At 41.9% G+C, this 15,701-nt stretch overlaps 1 protein-coding gene across 1 annotated transcript in view; it reads right to left on the reverse strand.

The window, feature by feature from the left end:
* The window catches only part of LOC127569628 (B-cell receptor CD22-like), a 54,361-nt gene that overhangs the window by 18,364 nt on the left and 20,296 nt on the right, over nt 1-15,701 (reverse strand). Inside the window, exons 3-5 of the mRNA XM_052014430.1 lie at nt 13,817-14,167; nt 13,381-13,674; nt 5,877-6,152 (exon numbers count right to left, since the gene is read on the reverse strand). Of these exons, the coding sequence (XP_051870390.1) occupies nt 5,877-6,152; nt 13,381-13,674; nt 13,817-14,167 (921 nt within the window). The remainder of the gene's footprint in view (nt 1-5,876; nt 6,153-13,380; nt 13,675-13,816; nt 14,168-15,701) is intronic.

Below are 15,701 nucleotides of genomic sequence, written 5' to 3' on the forward strand. Positions count from 1 at the left end.
CTACTCAAAGACCTGATGAAGTGTTCTGGACCGGAAGTATAAACTGCATTTCTCATTTCACTAATGCTGCCTGACTTGCTGAATTCTTACAGTACTTTTTCTATTTATTGCTGATTTCATTTATTTGTACTGATTGCTTTGGCCAATTTCTTATCTGTACATTATACCGGCTTGAACTGGTTTACTTGCAGCTCTGGAAGAGTTTTTTTTCTGCTGTTCAGATCATTTTTCTTTCTGGGGCTTACAGAATCTTTCTGGTGTCTATAAGCAACCGCATAAGCTAATGAATGTTAGTTTGTTCTTCAGCTCCCGGAAACATTGAGCCACTGGATAGCATTACTTCCAGTGCGTTGTCCTCAGTGACTCTCTGCATGCTTTGAAGAGGAAGTAGGTTTGGCAGCAGTGAAGAGGGTTAAATGTGCATCAAATAGAATGGAAGAAGCTTTACAGATAACACTTAGGACTCTTGGACCTTGGTATAAAAATAACTTGCTAATGGTCTTTTGGCTTCAATTTCAGTGCAACTCTCAATACTGCTGAATAATGAACTTAAAGGGACTTTAACATTTTTCACTCATTATCTTCTTGAAGTATTATATTTTTGAAAACATCAGAATGCATCAATTGATTTACACATTGATGATATTCATTACAGGGAGGCATAATTATTTTGATAAGGATTTGGACATCTTGCTCTCTCCTCCCCTCTTTCCTTCTCTCTGTCTCTCTCTCTCCCTCTTCCCCTCTCTCTCTCTCTCTCTCTCTCTCTCTCTCTCTCTCTCTCTCTCTCTCTCTCACTCTTTCTGGTGATTTAACCAGTTGGACTGTAAGGGATCTTGTAGAATGGCGATGTAGGGTGGATGGGTATGCGAGATGAAAGGTTAGAGGAAGGTTCTTACCAATTTATATAATAATTGAATTTGTTTCTGGGTGAAATTAATAACAAAAAAAGCTCTACAGCAATGATTGCTCACATTGAACAGGTATCTCCATAGCCTCTGAGCTCTGGTTTCCCAGGTAGTTTGTTGCTGTGCAGCTGTAGAATCCAGAATCACTTTGTGAAATACTTTGGAAGAGCAGAGTGCCATCCTTGGAATCAAAATCTTTAAATTGACCTTTGTCCCTTTTGTACCAGCTGTAGGTGGCTTCAGGATGACTGTTGCTGGCACATGTCAAAGTGACCTTGTCACCCTCTTTGATCTCCAACTGTGATCTGTCTTCCACTTGAATGGTTACATTTTTGGGTGCATCTAAAAGTAAAAGCATTTTATGTCTTGTGACTTAGAATAGAGAGAGTACTACAGTCCCAGTGGGATTTGAGTCACATACAGTTGACTGTGTTGCGCAGGAAATGTCGACAGCACGTCAGACACCAGACACCTGATATTCTTCTCCAAGTTCTGCCACTGGAAGAGATCATCAGGTGGACAGACAAAAAGATTCAAGGATGCTCTCAAAACTCCTTGCAGAAACGCAATGTCCCTGCTGACACCTGGGAATCGCAAGCCCATGGGCATTCAGAATGGAGAGGGTGCATCTGGGATGATATTGAGGACATTGGGGCCATATATCAGGAGCACAGAGAAAAGCTGCGTAAAGTGTGGGAGGAGAGCACCACTTCACCAACTACAGGTGTTGGAAGTCTCAAATAAAGTCCATTGGTGCTAGGAATATTCAGCAAGTCAGGCAACATTATTGGAGAGAGAAAAACATGGTTAACACCTCAGCCCAGTGACACGAGTTACTGAGCAGTTGTCTGGTGGCTGTGTGATAAACGGACACTCAGAGGGAACTGTGGAGGTGTTGAAGTCATTCTAATGCATGTCGTGAAGGTTGGGTAAAAAACTTACAGAGAGCCAGGCAGTAGTTCTCCATCATGTGCTGGCTCCATGGAGGCAGATTCTAGCAAGTGAACACAAAGGTGGGTCGCAAGCTGAGACAGGTGGCATCCATCAGCCAACAGTGACTGCAGTGATCCTGAAGGAAAGGACAACTGTGCCTCTGTGACCTCACCTCCATAGCAGACACAGCCCAGTAAGGATTCCATGAGTGGAGGCCTGCCTACAGCAGGTAGCAGATGTCAATGACAGCTTCCTGTGGACATCAGCCTGGGGATATATTGTCCCTTGGACATTTAAAGAAAGGAAATTTATTCTCAGAAACTGTCTCCAAGGAGGATCCACTCTCACTTCTGCTCATACTGGAGGCTTGATGCGACCACACTTTATATATAAAGTAGTGTTCACCTTCACTTAGAACAAACGACAGCAGTAATTGGATCTGCACATGATGTCACAACTCTTATAGTCAATGCCTCAGCCAATGAACCATAGAACCATAGAAAAATACAGCACAATACAGGCCCTTCGGCCCAGCTTGTTGTGCCGACCTACAAACCACACCTAAGACTATCCAACCCCTTCCTCCCACATATCCCTGTATTTTAAATTCCTCCATATGCTTATCTAACAACCTCTTGAACTTGACCAATGTATCAGCCTCCACCACCACCCCAGGCTGCGCATTCCATGCGCCAACCTCTCTCTGGGTGAAAAACCTCCCTCTAACATCTCCCTTGAACTTCCCACCCATTAACTTAAAGCCATGCCCTCTTGTACTGAACATTGGTGCCCTGGGGAAGAGGTGCTGGCTGTCCACTCTATCTATTCCTCTTAATATTTTGTATACCTCTATCATGTCTCCCCTCATCCTCCTTCTCCCCACTGAGTAAAGCCTTAGCTCCTTTAGTCTGTCCTCATAATCCATACTCTCTAATCCTGGCAGCATCCTGGTAAATCTCCTCTGCACCCTTTCCAATGCTTCCACATCCTTCCTATAATGAGGCGACCAGAACTGGACACAGTACTCTCAGTGTGGTCTAACCAGAGATTTGTAAAGTTGCAACATTACTTCGCGGCTCTTAAACTCGATCCCACGACTTATGAAAGCTAACATCCCATAAGCCTTCTTAACTACCCTATCCACCTGTGAGGCAACTTTCAGTGATCTGTGGATATGAACCCCCAGATCCCTCTGCTCCTCTACACTACCCAGAGTCCTGCCATTAACCTTGTACTTCACCTTGGAGTTTGTCCTTCCAAAGTGTACCACCTCACACTTCTCCGGATTGAACTCCATCTGCTACTTCTCAGCCCAGCTCTGCATCCTATCAATATCCCTCTGTAAGCTCTGACAGCCCTCCACCCTATCCACAACAACACCGATCTTTGTGTCATCTGCACACTTGCTAACCCACCCTTCCACCCCCTCATCTGTTATTAATAAATATCACAAAAAATAGAGGTCCCAGGACCGATCTCTGTGGAACACCACTAGTCACAGCCCCCCAATCTGAATACACTTCGTCCACCACAACCGTCTGTTTTCTAACCAGGCAAGCCAATTCTGAATCCACATGGTCAAGCTTCCCTGGATCCCTTGCCCTCTGACCTTCTGAAGAAGCCTACCATGTGGAACCTTGTCAAATGCCTTACTAAAATCCATGTAGACCACATCTACTGCACTACCCTCATCAATCTTCCTGGTCACCTCCTCAAAGAACCCTATCAGGCTTGTGAGGCAAGATCTTCCCTTCACAAAGCCATGCTGGCTGTCCCTAATCAGTCCATGAATCTCTAAATGCTCATAGATCCTATCTCTTAGGATCCTTTCTAACAGCTTACCCACCACAGATGTAAGGCCCACTGGTCTGTAATACCCTGGACTATCCCTACTACCTTTTTTGAATAAGGGGACAACATTTGCCACCCTCCAATCCTCTGGTACTATTCCCGTGGACAACGAGGACTCAAAGATCCTAGCTAACGGTTCAGCAATCTCCTCCCTCACCTTGTGAAGCAGCCTGGGGAATATTCCGTCAGGCCCCGGGGACTTATCTGTCCTAATATTTTCGAACAGCTCCAACACATCCCCTCTCTTGATATCTATGTGCTCTAGAACATTAACCTTACCAACACTGTCCTCAGCGTCATCAAGACCCCTCTCCTTGGTGAATATTGAAGAGAAGTATTCATTGAGGACCTCACCCACTTCCACAGCTTCCAGGCACATCTTCCCACCTTTGTTTTTAATCGGTCCTACCTTTACTCTAGCCATCCTTCTGCTCTTCACGTACAAGAAAAAAGCGTTAGGATTTTCCTTAACCCTACTCGCCAAAGCTTTTTCATGTCCCCTTCTTGCTCTCCTCAGCCCCTTCTTAAGTTCCTTCCTTGCTACTCTATATTCCTCACGAGCCTTATCTGATCCTTGCTGCTCATACCTTATGTATGCTGCCTTCTTCTTCCTAACTAGTTGTTCCACCTCCCTTGTCACCCATGGTTTCTTCACCCTGCCATTCCTTCTCTGCCTCACTGGGACAAATTTATCCCTAATGTCCTGCAAGAAATCCCTGAACATCGACCACATCCCCATAGTATATTTCCCTTCAAAAACGTCATCCCAATTTACACTCTCAAGTTCTCACCTTATAGCCCCATAATTTGCCTTTCCCCAGTTAACTATCTTTCCATCCTCTTTGCTCCTATCCCTGTCCATGACAATGTCAAAGGTTATGGACCAGTGGTCGCTGCGCCTCAAATGGTCTCCCACAGAGAGGTCTGTCACCTGACCTGGTTCATTACCTAACATTAGATCTAATATGGCATTCCCTCTAGTCGGCCTGTCAACATACTGTGTCAGGAATCCGTCCTGGACACACTTAACAAACTCCACTCCCTCTAAACCTTTGGCACTAAGTAGGTGCCAATCAAAATTTGGGAAGTTGAAGTCTCCCACTATAATAACCCTGCTATTTTTGCATATTTCCAAAATCTGCCTCCCAATCTGCTCCTCGGTATCCCTGCTGCTACCAGGAGGCCTATAGAATTCTCCCAGTAGAATAACTGCTCCTTTCTTATTCCTAACTTTCACCCATATTGACTCTAGAGAGGATCCTTCTACATTATCAACCATTTCTGCAGCAGTACTATTATCCCTGACCAGTATCGCCACTCCTCCTCCTTTTCTTCCCACCCCCCATCCCTTTTAAAATGCTGAAAACCAGGAATATTCAATATCCATTCCTGCCCTGGTGTCAGCCATGTCTCTGTAATAGCCACAATATCGTAATCCCATGTACTTATCCAAGCTCTCAGTTCATCTCCCTTATTCCTGATGCTTCTTCCATTTAAGTAAATGCGCTTTAGCCCATCCACCTTTCTACTTTTATACCCTGTACTCTGCCTCTCCTTCCTCAAAACCTCTCCACCTGTTAGATCTGACTTTTCCCCATCCCCTTCTTCCTCTGACCTACCACTCTGCTTCCCATCTCCCTCGCAAACTAGTTTAAACCCTCCTGAACCTCCCTAGCAAACCTGTCTGCAAGGATATTGGCCCCCCTCGGGTTCAGGTGTAACCCGTCCTCTCTGTACAGGTTGAAGGCAAGCATGCCAAATACCTTCTTCACTGCTCTATCCTGTACATCAACACTCCTGTATGCATTGACTGTATATGTCCTGTTAGTTTTGATATCGCAATGTGAACTACCTCACACTGATCTGGAAAAAGTTCCATAAGTTCCATTTGCCACTGTTCCACCCACATTTCAATACAGAAAGACATTTTTATCTTCATAAGGTTATGGGTATCTCTTTCTCTCTCTCTCTCATTTTCTCTCTCTCTCCCTCCCCCTCTGCTTGTGTAATTATCTAACCCTTTAGGTTGTATTGGATGCTGTAGAATAGCAACGTAGGGTCGATGGGTACAGTAGATGAAAGTTTAGAGGAATCAAATTGCCAATTTATATTATAACAACACAACTGAGTTTGCCACCAGATGAAATTAATAACAAAAAATGCTCAACAGCAATGATTGCTCACATTGAACAAGTATCTCCACAACTTCTGAGCTCTGGTTTCCCAGGTAGTTTGTTGCTGTGCAGCTGTAGAATCCAGAATCACTTTGTGAAATACTTTGGAAGAGCAGAGTGCCATTCTTGGAATCAAAATCTTTAACATGGCCTTTGTCCCTCTTGTACCAGCTGTAGGTGGCTTCAGGGTTACTGTTACTGGCACATGTCAAAGAGACCTTGTCGCCCTCTTTGATCTCTAACTGTGATCTGTCTTCTACTTGAATGGTTATGTTTTTGGGTGCATCTGGAAAGATAATATAGAATGTGAGTAATGCTATATACAGGAAATGAGAGGTAGTTATGTAGCAACAAATAATCTGCTGGAGTAACTCAGCGGGTCGAGCAGCAGCTCTGTGAGAAAAGGACTTGTCGGCATTTTGGGTCAAAACCCTACATCAGGACTACATCTGCATTAGTCCTGATGCACGGTTTAGACCCAAAATGCTGACAATTCCTTTCCTCACACAGATGCTTCTTGACCCAATGAATTCTTCCAGCAGATTGTTTGTTGCTCCAGATTCCAGCATCTGCAGTCTATTATGTCTCCAGAGGCAGTTATTTACTATATTGTGATATTAAATCAAATGTGATATTGTGATATTAAATATCGAAGCTTACAGAGGGATATTGATAGGATACAGAGCTGGGCTGAGAAGTGGCAGATGGAGTTCAATCTGGAGAGGTGTGAGGTGGTACACTTTGGAAGGATAAACTCCAAGGCAGAGTACAAGGTTAATGGCAGGATTCTGGGTAGTATGGAAGAGCAGAGGGATCTGGGGGTTCATATCTACAGATCACTGAAAGTTGCCTCACAGGTGGATAGGGTAGTTAAGAAAGCTTATGGGATGTTAGCTTTCATAAGTCATGGGATCGAATTTAAGAGCCACGAAGTAATGTTGCAGCTTTACGAAACTTTGGTTAGACCACACTTTGAGTACTGTGTCCAGTTCTGGTCGCCTCATTATAGGAATGATATGGAGGCGTTGGAGAGGGTACAGAGGAGATTTACCAGGATGCTGCCAGGATTAGAGAATATGGATTATGAGGAGAAACTAAAGGAGCTAAGGCTTTACTCATTGGAGAGAAGGAGGATGAGGGGAGACATGATAGAGGTATACAAAATATTAAGAGGAATAGCTAGAGTGGACAGCCAGCACCTCTTCCCCAGGGCACCAATGCTCAATACAAGAGGTCATGGGTTTAAGGTAATGGGTGGGAAGTTCAAGGGAGATGTCAGAGGGAGGTCTTTCACTCAGATAGGGGTTGGTGCATGGAATGCGCAGCCTGGGGTGGTGGTGGAGGCTGATACATTGGTCAAGTTCAAGAGATTGTTAGGTAAGCATATGGAGGAACTTAAAATAGAGAGATATGTGGGAGGAAGGGGTTGGATAGTCTTAGGTGTGGTTTAAAGGTCGGCACAACATGGTGGCCTGTATTGTGCTGTATTGTTCTATGATTCAATGGTTCAAGTTTGCAGCTCCCACTAATGGATACTTACTCGACACGATGGAAGATATTAGATTTACCATGTAAAAGTTCATGCAATTACACAAAGTACCACTGTGCTTGATCATTGGTTATGAAATTAATCCTGTTCATCATCCCATTTTTCATTACTTTGTAATGTTTTCCCCTCAACTATATGGTTATTTTTTCATTAAATGTTAGTTTTGCATTGTCGTCTTTTCCTTTTCAGGCAATGTGTTCCAGATCACAACTTGCTGCAATAAAAGGTATTGCCTCATTTTGCCTTTAATTCTTTCTGCCAATCACCTTAAACCTGTTTCTTATCATAGAACATAGAACAATACAGCACAGGAACAGGCCCCTCAGCCTACAATGTCTATGCCAAACATGATGCCAAATTAATCTAAATCTCTTCTACTTGTATATGATCCATATTCCTCCATTCCCTGCATATTCATCAAAGCCTCTTAAACGCCACTATCATTTACCTGCTTCCATGAAAATCCCTGGCAACGGGCTCCAGGCACCTACCACTCTCTGTGTAAACAGGCCCCGCACATCTCCTTTAAAATTTCTGCCTCTCATCTCAAAGCTATGCCCTCTAGTATTTGACATTTCTACCCTGGGAAAAAGATTCTAACTGTCTACCTTATCTATGCCTCTCATAATTTTATAAACTTCTATCAGATTTCCCCTCAACTTCCAATGCTCCAGAGAAAACAATCCAAGTTTGTCCAATCTCTCCTTATAGCTCTCCTTATGAAAATGTAGATGGGTTGGTTAGTAAGTTTGCAGATGACTCAAAAATTGGTGAAGTTGTGGACAGTGAAGAAGATTGTCAAAGGATACAGCAGGATATAGATCAGTTACAGATATGGGCGGAAAATTGATAGATGAAGTTTAATCCGGGCAAGTTGCCTCTAATCTAGGCAACATCCTGGTAAACCTCTTCTGTACCCTTATCAAAGCCCCCACATCCTTCTGCAATGGGGTGACTGGAACTGTACACAGTTCTCCAAGTGCAGCCTAAGCAAAGTTTTATACAGCTGAAACATGACTTCCTGATCCTTATACTCAATGCCTCAACCAATGAAGGCAATCATGCCATATGCCTACTTATGTTGCCACTTTCAGGGAGCTATGGACTTTGACCCCAAGATCCCTCTGTAAATCAATGCTGCTAAGGGTCCTGCCATTAACTGTATACTTTCCCTGTATATTTGATGTCCCAAATATATGTCCCAAACACTTGCCCAGATTAAACTTCATCTATCATTTTTCCACCCATATCTGTAACTGATCTATATCCTGCTGTAACCTTTGACAATCTTCTTCACTGTCCGCAGCTTCACCAATTTTTGTGTCATCTGCAAACTTACTAATCAACCCATCTACATTTCCATCCACATTGTTCATATATATCACAAACAACAGACGTCCCAGCACTGATCCCTCCAGAACACCACTGGTCACAGACTTCCAGCCAGAATAACACCCTTCCACCACTACCCTCTGTCTTCTATGTGCAAGCCAATTCTGAATCCATACTACCAATTCACCATGGATCCCATACACCTTAATCTTCTGGATCAGACTACCATGAGAAAACTTGTCAAATGCCTTCTAAAGTTCATATAGACAACATCCACAGCCCTACCCTCATCAATCACCTTCATCACCTCCTCAAAAAACTTAGTTAAGTTTGTAAGACCTGACCTGCCCCACACAAAGACATGCTGACGTCTCTAACTGGCCCATGCTTTTTCAAATGCAAGTAAATCCTACTCCTGAGAATCCTCTGCAATAGCTTCCCTACCACTGATGTGAGGTTCACCGGCCTATAATTACCTAGATTATTCCTATTTCCCTTCTTAAACAAAGAAACAACATCGGCTATTCTCCAGTCCTCCAGGACCTTGCCTGTTGCTAGAGAGGATACAGAGATTTTCATTAAGGCCCAGGTAATCTCCCCTCTTGCCTCTCTCAATAACCTGGGTTAGATCCCATCAGGCCCCGGGGACTTATCTACCTAATGCTCTTCGAGAGACTCAACACGACTTCCTTCTTGATCTCAAAATGACCTAGCATATTAGTATACCCCACACTGATCTCACTATCCTCCACGTCCTTCTCCTTGGTGAATACTGATGCAAAGTACTTTAGCACCTCACCTACGTAGTCTCACTCCAAGCAGAAATTCCCTCCATTATCCTTGAGTAGTCCAACCCTCTCCCGAGCTATCCCCTTGTTTTCAATGTAAGTATAAAATGCCTTGGGGTTCTCTTTAATCCTGTTTGCCAAGGATATTTCATGGCCCCTTCTGGCCATCCTAATTCCCCGCTTGAGTTCTTTTCTGCTTTCTTTATATTCCTCAAAGGTCCTGTCCTTTTCCTTTTTGACTAAATTTACAACCTCTCTCATCATCCAAGGTTTCCTTACCTTACCATCCTTGTCCTTCCTCCTTACTGGAATGCGCCGGTCCTGAACTCTGATCAGTTGGTCTTTAAATGACTCCCACATGCCAGATGTGGACTTGCCCAAAAACAGCTGCTCCCAATTTACTGTCCCCAGCTCCAGCCTAAAAATGTTGTAATTTGACCTCCAATTTAGTACTTTCTCCAAAGGTCCAGACATCCTTATTCATAACTATCTTAAAACTTAAGGAATTATAATTACTGTTTCATTCCTAACCCATCTCCCTATGGAAACCGTCTCCCCTGCCAACTACAGCAGTCTACTCTGCCAACCCATTCCTGACTTTCGCTGCCTTCTTCGAATCTTCTCTCTAGTTTGTGTGCTCCATGCAGAGCTTTCCCATCTTACTTTGCATCAGTATTCACCAAGGAGAAGGACGTGGAGGATAGTGAGATCAGTGTGGGGTATACTAATATGCTAGGTCATTTTGTTCAATGACCCTGATGTTATTCTGATAAATTTCTCTGCACCATCTCCAGAGTGTTGTCATATTGCTTTTACTTTGTTCTCCAGAATTAAGCACAACATTCTAGTTGAAGCAAATATTTTCAACAAGTTTTGTATAAATCTTCTGCGTCTTATCCCTCTCTCATTTAAGCAAAGTGTAAGAGAAACAGCCCCGGCAATACACAACGGCCTATGTTTTTTAAATATTGTTCTTGACATGTCATCATGCCACGGTGGTCTGTGAATGTACATCTCAGACTCTCTTGGTTTATGCACCCCTTTTAAATCACATCTGTAAGTTTTCTTCTCCTTCCTCCTACTAAAATGTCTTACTTCACACATCTTTGTGATAGATTTGATTTGCCTGATTTACTGCTCAGCCTATGCCGCCCTGAAGTCTGCTAATCTGTTTCTTTCTTCATTTCTGAGTTTTGTACTCGTTGAAATTGCCCCTTGCATACCTAAATGCAGATTGTTCATATATATCCAAAATTAACAATAGTCTCAGTTGAAAAGTACTTCACACCAGTCTGGAATAATGCTCCATCCACTACTGTCTGCTTTCTGTCCCTTAGCCAATATCATCATATTCATATTTCAACCACCTCTTTAATCCTATGGTCTTTAATTTGCTCACAAGTCTATTTTGTGGTACTTTGCCAAGTGCCTTTAAATGCCCCTGTGACCCAACATCAGCTACATTCACCCTCATCACTTAGCCCGGTATTTCTTCAAAGGATTCAATCAATTTTGCCAAATATTTTTTGCATTCGATAAAATTCACATGATTTTCACTTACTAAGTTGTACTTTTTAAAATGTTTGCTTTCTCTCAAATATTTCCACCGCTAAAGCTGGGCTAAATGGCGGTTGATTTGTTGATATTTTTGTTTCCTTTTTCCAAGTCAGATTGCTGCATCTGTGGTCATCCAGATCAGCATCTCACTTCTATTTATAGAAGATTAGGAAGTTGTGGCCAAATCCTCCAGAAATCATATTTTCACTTCCTTCCTTATCTGGATCTTATGAATCTTATCTGGATCATGTGGCATTTGGACTTTGCAGACAGACAACTCACACTTTATCTATTTTTGTGCTACCCAATCAGTATTATTTCCTCTATCACTGCTGCACTGGTGGGATCTATTTGATGGCAACAGCTGCGAGCCACTCATTTATGACCCCAGCCTCCACGCATCTGATCACAGATATTTATGCTTCCTTTAATGATAGTCACTGATCATTGTCATACACTCTTTCACAGCCCCTCTCCTCCATACTTGATCTTTTACTACTTAATGAATCTTAAAATTGCTACAAGGGTTCTTTTACTGTCTCATTTTGGTATTAAACATTAGGAAATTAGTGAGTTTTACATCTATGGGTTTGAGCTTAGGATGTCATTTCTTTCTCCCATGTAGAAATATATTAGGTCTTCACCTGAGTTATCTCCACATTGAAGACTTTCCTTGTTCAGTTACATGTTAAACATCTCCTCTTGCATAGAGAATAAGGTTTGTTTTGGAGATTTGCACTTTGACATCTCTACTACATGGCTGTATAGATGACTACATGGCTGTACATACTACACCGAAGCTGATCATGGAAAAACTTAGCAAGGACTTCAGAAACAACATGACCACCTACAAGTTGCATACCACCTTAATCTGGAAGTATGTCATCACTGAATTTAAATCCTGGAACTCCCTAGACAAGAGTACGATGGGTATACCTTCACCTGAAATGATTCAAGGAGGCAGCCCACCACCACCTTCTCAAGGGCAATTAGTGTTGGCCAATAAATGCTGGCCTTGCCAGTGTTGCTCAGATTTTGAAAATGAGGTTAAAAACAAGTGGACATTAAGATTTGTGTTGTGCCACATCTATTTATGCCACAGAGGCTCACAAATCTGGATCCTGGAGTTCAAAGCGACTTTGTGGATCACCCAGTCTTACAACAATCTCCTCTCCAACCGATTACTCGAACTGCCAAGTCTACACTCCAGGGGAATGACAATGACACCATAAAGTAATAAATCATCTGTTCTCCCTTGGACTGACTGCATTTGAATTTCTCTAGAAAAAGTCACTCTAAGTAGCCATACACCTACTGAATGAGTCATAAGGTCATAGAGTCAAACAGCGCAGATACAGGCCCTTCAGCCCACCATGTCCATGCCAGCTGTGGCACCCATCTATACTAATCCCATTTACCTGCAGTAAGGTCAATAGCCTTCTGTGCCTTTCAGATGAGAAAGAGGAAATAATCAGTTAGGAACTCTAGTCATTGTGCATGGCACATAATGGAGTGTTGTTTAAGAACGGGGATATGAATTTTAAATAAGTTTAACAAATATTGACAACAACACCAATGACTGAATATCTAGAGATAAACTACCAGAGAACCCTGATTGATGAAAGAGTTGGATAGCATGTCCATTGAAGGATCTTTTACTTAGATAAATTGGAGAGAGCTAGGGGATGAGTGTTATATATGGTAAATACTGAACCTTGAAGTACATTGATGTAGTGCAGAGACAGAGGAACTGGTTCCTGTTTGAGGAAGAGCATAATGTAGTGTAGAAAGCCACAGCCATCCTGACTATGGGAAAGGAGGGATGGATCAAGTCCTGATCATCAGTTCTGATGAAAGGCTATTGACCTAAAGCAGTAATTCTGTTTTTTCACTCCACAGATGCTGCCTGACCTGCTCTTTCTACTTCTATACACTAAAATGTAGATTATCTGGCTATTTATTTCCCTGTTGTTTGTGGAATCTTCCTGTACACAAATTGATTGCTTTGATTTCTAAGTTATAATGGTCTCCAAAATTTTTGTGAAGTATACTGAAGTATATTTATGGAAAGCTACATAAAACTCCAAGCCTTTAGATTAAGGTCATCCCAAAAGCCAAACATTTCAACCTATCATTTGCTCCCACAGTCTCCTTACTATCTCTTTCTGTGGCACAATATCCATCTTCCTTCACAACTCTTTTAGTTTCTCTGTGTTTAAGTGGTTGCTGAAATGCAAGCTTTTGGTTACTTTAAATTAGCTGAAATTGAAATTTTGCCAGACCCTTACATTTCACTTTCAGAATCTCTTGAGTTTCAGCTGAGAATGAATATTCACTGGAAATGACTGAGCACTTGATGACCTTATTGTGATCCTTGTGTGATAAGGTGACATTAACTGTGCTCTTAAGCATTCTATTTCCAGAGATAAATAAGCTTTCTTCTGCTATCTTTTCATCGAGGCCATACCACTTGAGGGTGGATTTCACATGTTCTTCAATATTAGAGGAGGAACAAGTCAATGTGGTCCTGACCCCTTCAACCAATTCTGGGGAGAGCGAGAGAGTTGGCTTTGTTGGATGAGCTGCAAAAGAAAGGAAATAGGAGAGGAATTTGGTTAAACAGTACACTGCATGTCATATTTGAAACTGTTTGTAAAAATCAACTGTGCAGATGGATTTTGAAGTTTGTAAAGGGTAAAGTATATACCATGAAGGAACAATTACCATAAACTATAAGGGTCACACCAGGCTTTCCTGTCCATTTGTCTTTATTTTGTATTTCGAATCGGAAACAATATTTCTTGCTGTTGGTTATCTTAACATCATGTATCTGAAGAGAGCAGTTTTTCCTTCCCAGATCTCCTATGAAATTCACACCTTCGCTGGAGTCTTTCTCACTGCTGTACAGTATTTGAGAATTTTCATCACATGGATCTTCTAACCACAAAGCTATTATGTGAGATGGAAGGATGTTTTCATAAGGATATTGGAAGGAACAGTTAAAGATCACAGACATCCCTTGCAATGCTTGAACAGGAGATGTAACTGAAACATGCCAATTATTTGGAGTCACAGCTGCTGGAGGGAAAAAAAAACAACAGAGAATATATAACATGGTTATATCATTGACTATAAATCCATTGTTAACTATGCAATTATATAAGGTAATCTCTTACTATGAGGCATTAAATTATTCTTTCATGGCATTATACAATTGTAATGAGAAGTTGATATTTGGGGGCAGCCCTCCCAATTCAAAATGAAAAACACTGCATTTGCTGGAAATCCGAAATAAAAACAGAAAATGCTGGAAACGCTCAGCAGGTCAGGCAGTATCTGTGGAAAGAGAAACAGAACTAGCATTTTAGGTTGAAGATCAGAAGGATCTTCAGTCGGAAACATTCCTTGTGTGATGAGTGTTTCCAACATTATCTGTTTTTAGAATAACAAACAATCTTCTGGAGGAACCCAGCAGGTTGAGCAGCATCTGTGGAGGAAAGAAGTTGTCAACATTTCGGGTTGAAACCGTGCGTCAAGGCTGCACAATTCCTTTCCTCCCACAGGTGCTGTTTGACCTGCTGAATTCCTCCAGCAGATTGTTTGTTGCTCCAGATTTCAGCCTCTGCAGTCTCTGGTGTCACCATTATCTGTCTTTACTTCAGCACTCCCGGAATAGAATCAAACACCAGTCCATTGACATGAGCACACAATGCAGACAGATGTTACCAGTCCGAGGAAGTACTGCACTGCTGGAGGATTTGACCTGTTGATTGAGATATTAAGCAGGCTCCATATGCCCTCAGATATCAAACCTTCAGCATTGCAGAAAGCCCAGTGCTGTATAAAAAATCCATGAGGGAAATGAACAAAGAAATCAGGAAGGCAAAAAGGGTGCATGGAAAAAGAATGGCAAATGAAATTAATAAAAACCCAAAATGTTTTATGGTACAAAAAGGGAAAGAGGATTATCAACATAATATTAGTGCATTTTAAAGACCAATAGGTAGCAAACTTATGTATAGAGGCAGGAGCCATTTGCATGGCTCCAGATGAAGACTTTGCATCTGTCTTCATGGAAAAGTGGGGTTGTGGTGGATGTCTATTAACTAGTAGGGGAAACAACTACCTTAAAGTTGGTGGGTTGTTTCGAGCTTAACAGACTTTGTGCCATGACTCTCTATTGTAACATTGTCACAATAGGCTTGCAGTTCAGTTGAGTATTGAGAGTCACGATGAACAGCTGTGTTCATTTGATTGTCTTTATCTAAATGTGTATGTGAAAGTAGAAGCACTACTTTACTATTATATTAGTTTATTGTCATATACACCAGGGTGCAATGAAATTCCTTGTTCACATGAAGCTCACAGAGTAAATATTATACATGATAATAATAAATACAACAATAAATACAATGATGAGCGCAAAACAGTAGAATGGTGCAAAGATTGCAGTGCAACCTGAAGTAGTGCAAATACAAAACTAAAGTGGCATAACAGAGTAACTGAGAGAGGTAGAATTAAAAGTTTGAGAACATGGCAGCACCACAGGAAGGGAATGTGAAAGAGATGATTTGTTCAGAAATCTGATAGCAGTGGGGAAGAAACTATT

Source organism: Pristis pectinata, chromosome 4 (genome assembly GCF_009764475.1).
Source record: "Pristis pectinata isolate sPriPec2 chromosome 4, sPriPec2.1.pri, whole genome shotgun sequence".
Lineage (NCBI taxonomy): Eukaryota > Metazoa > Chordata > Chondrichthyes > Rhinopristiformes > Pristidae > Pristis > Pristis pectinata.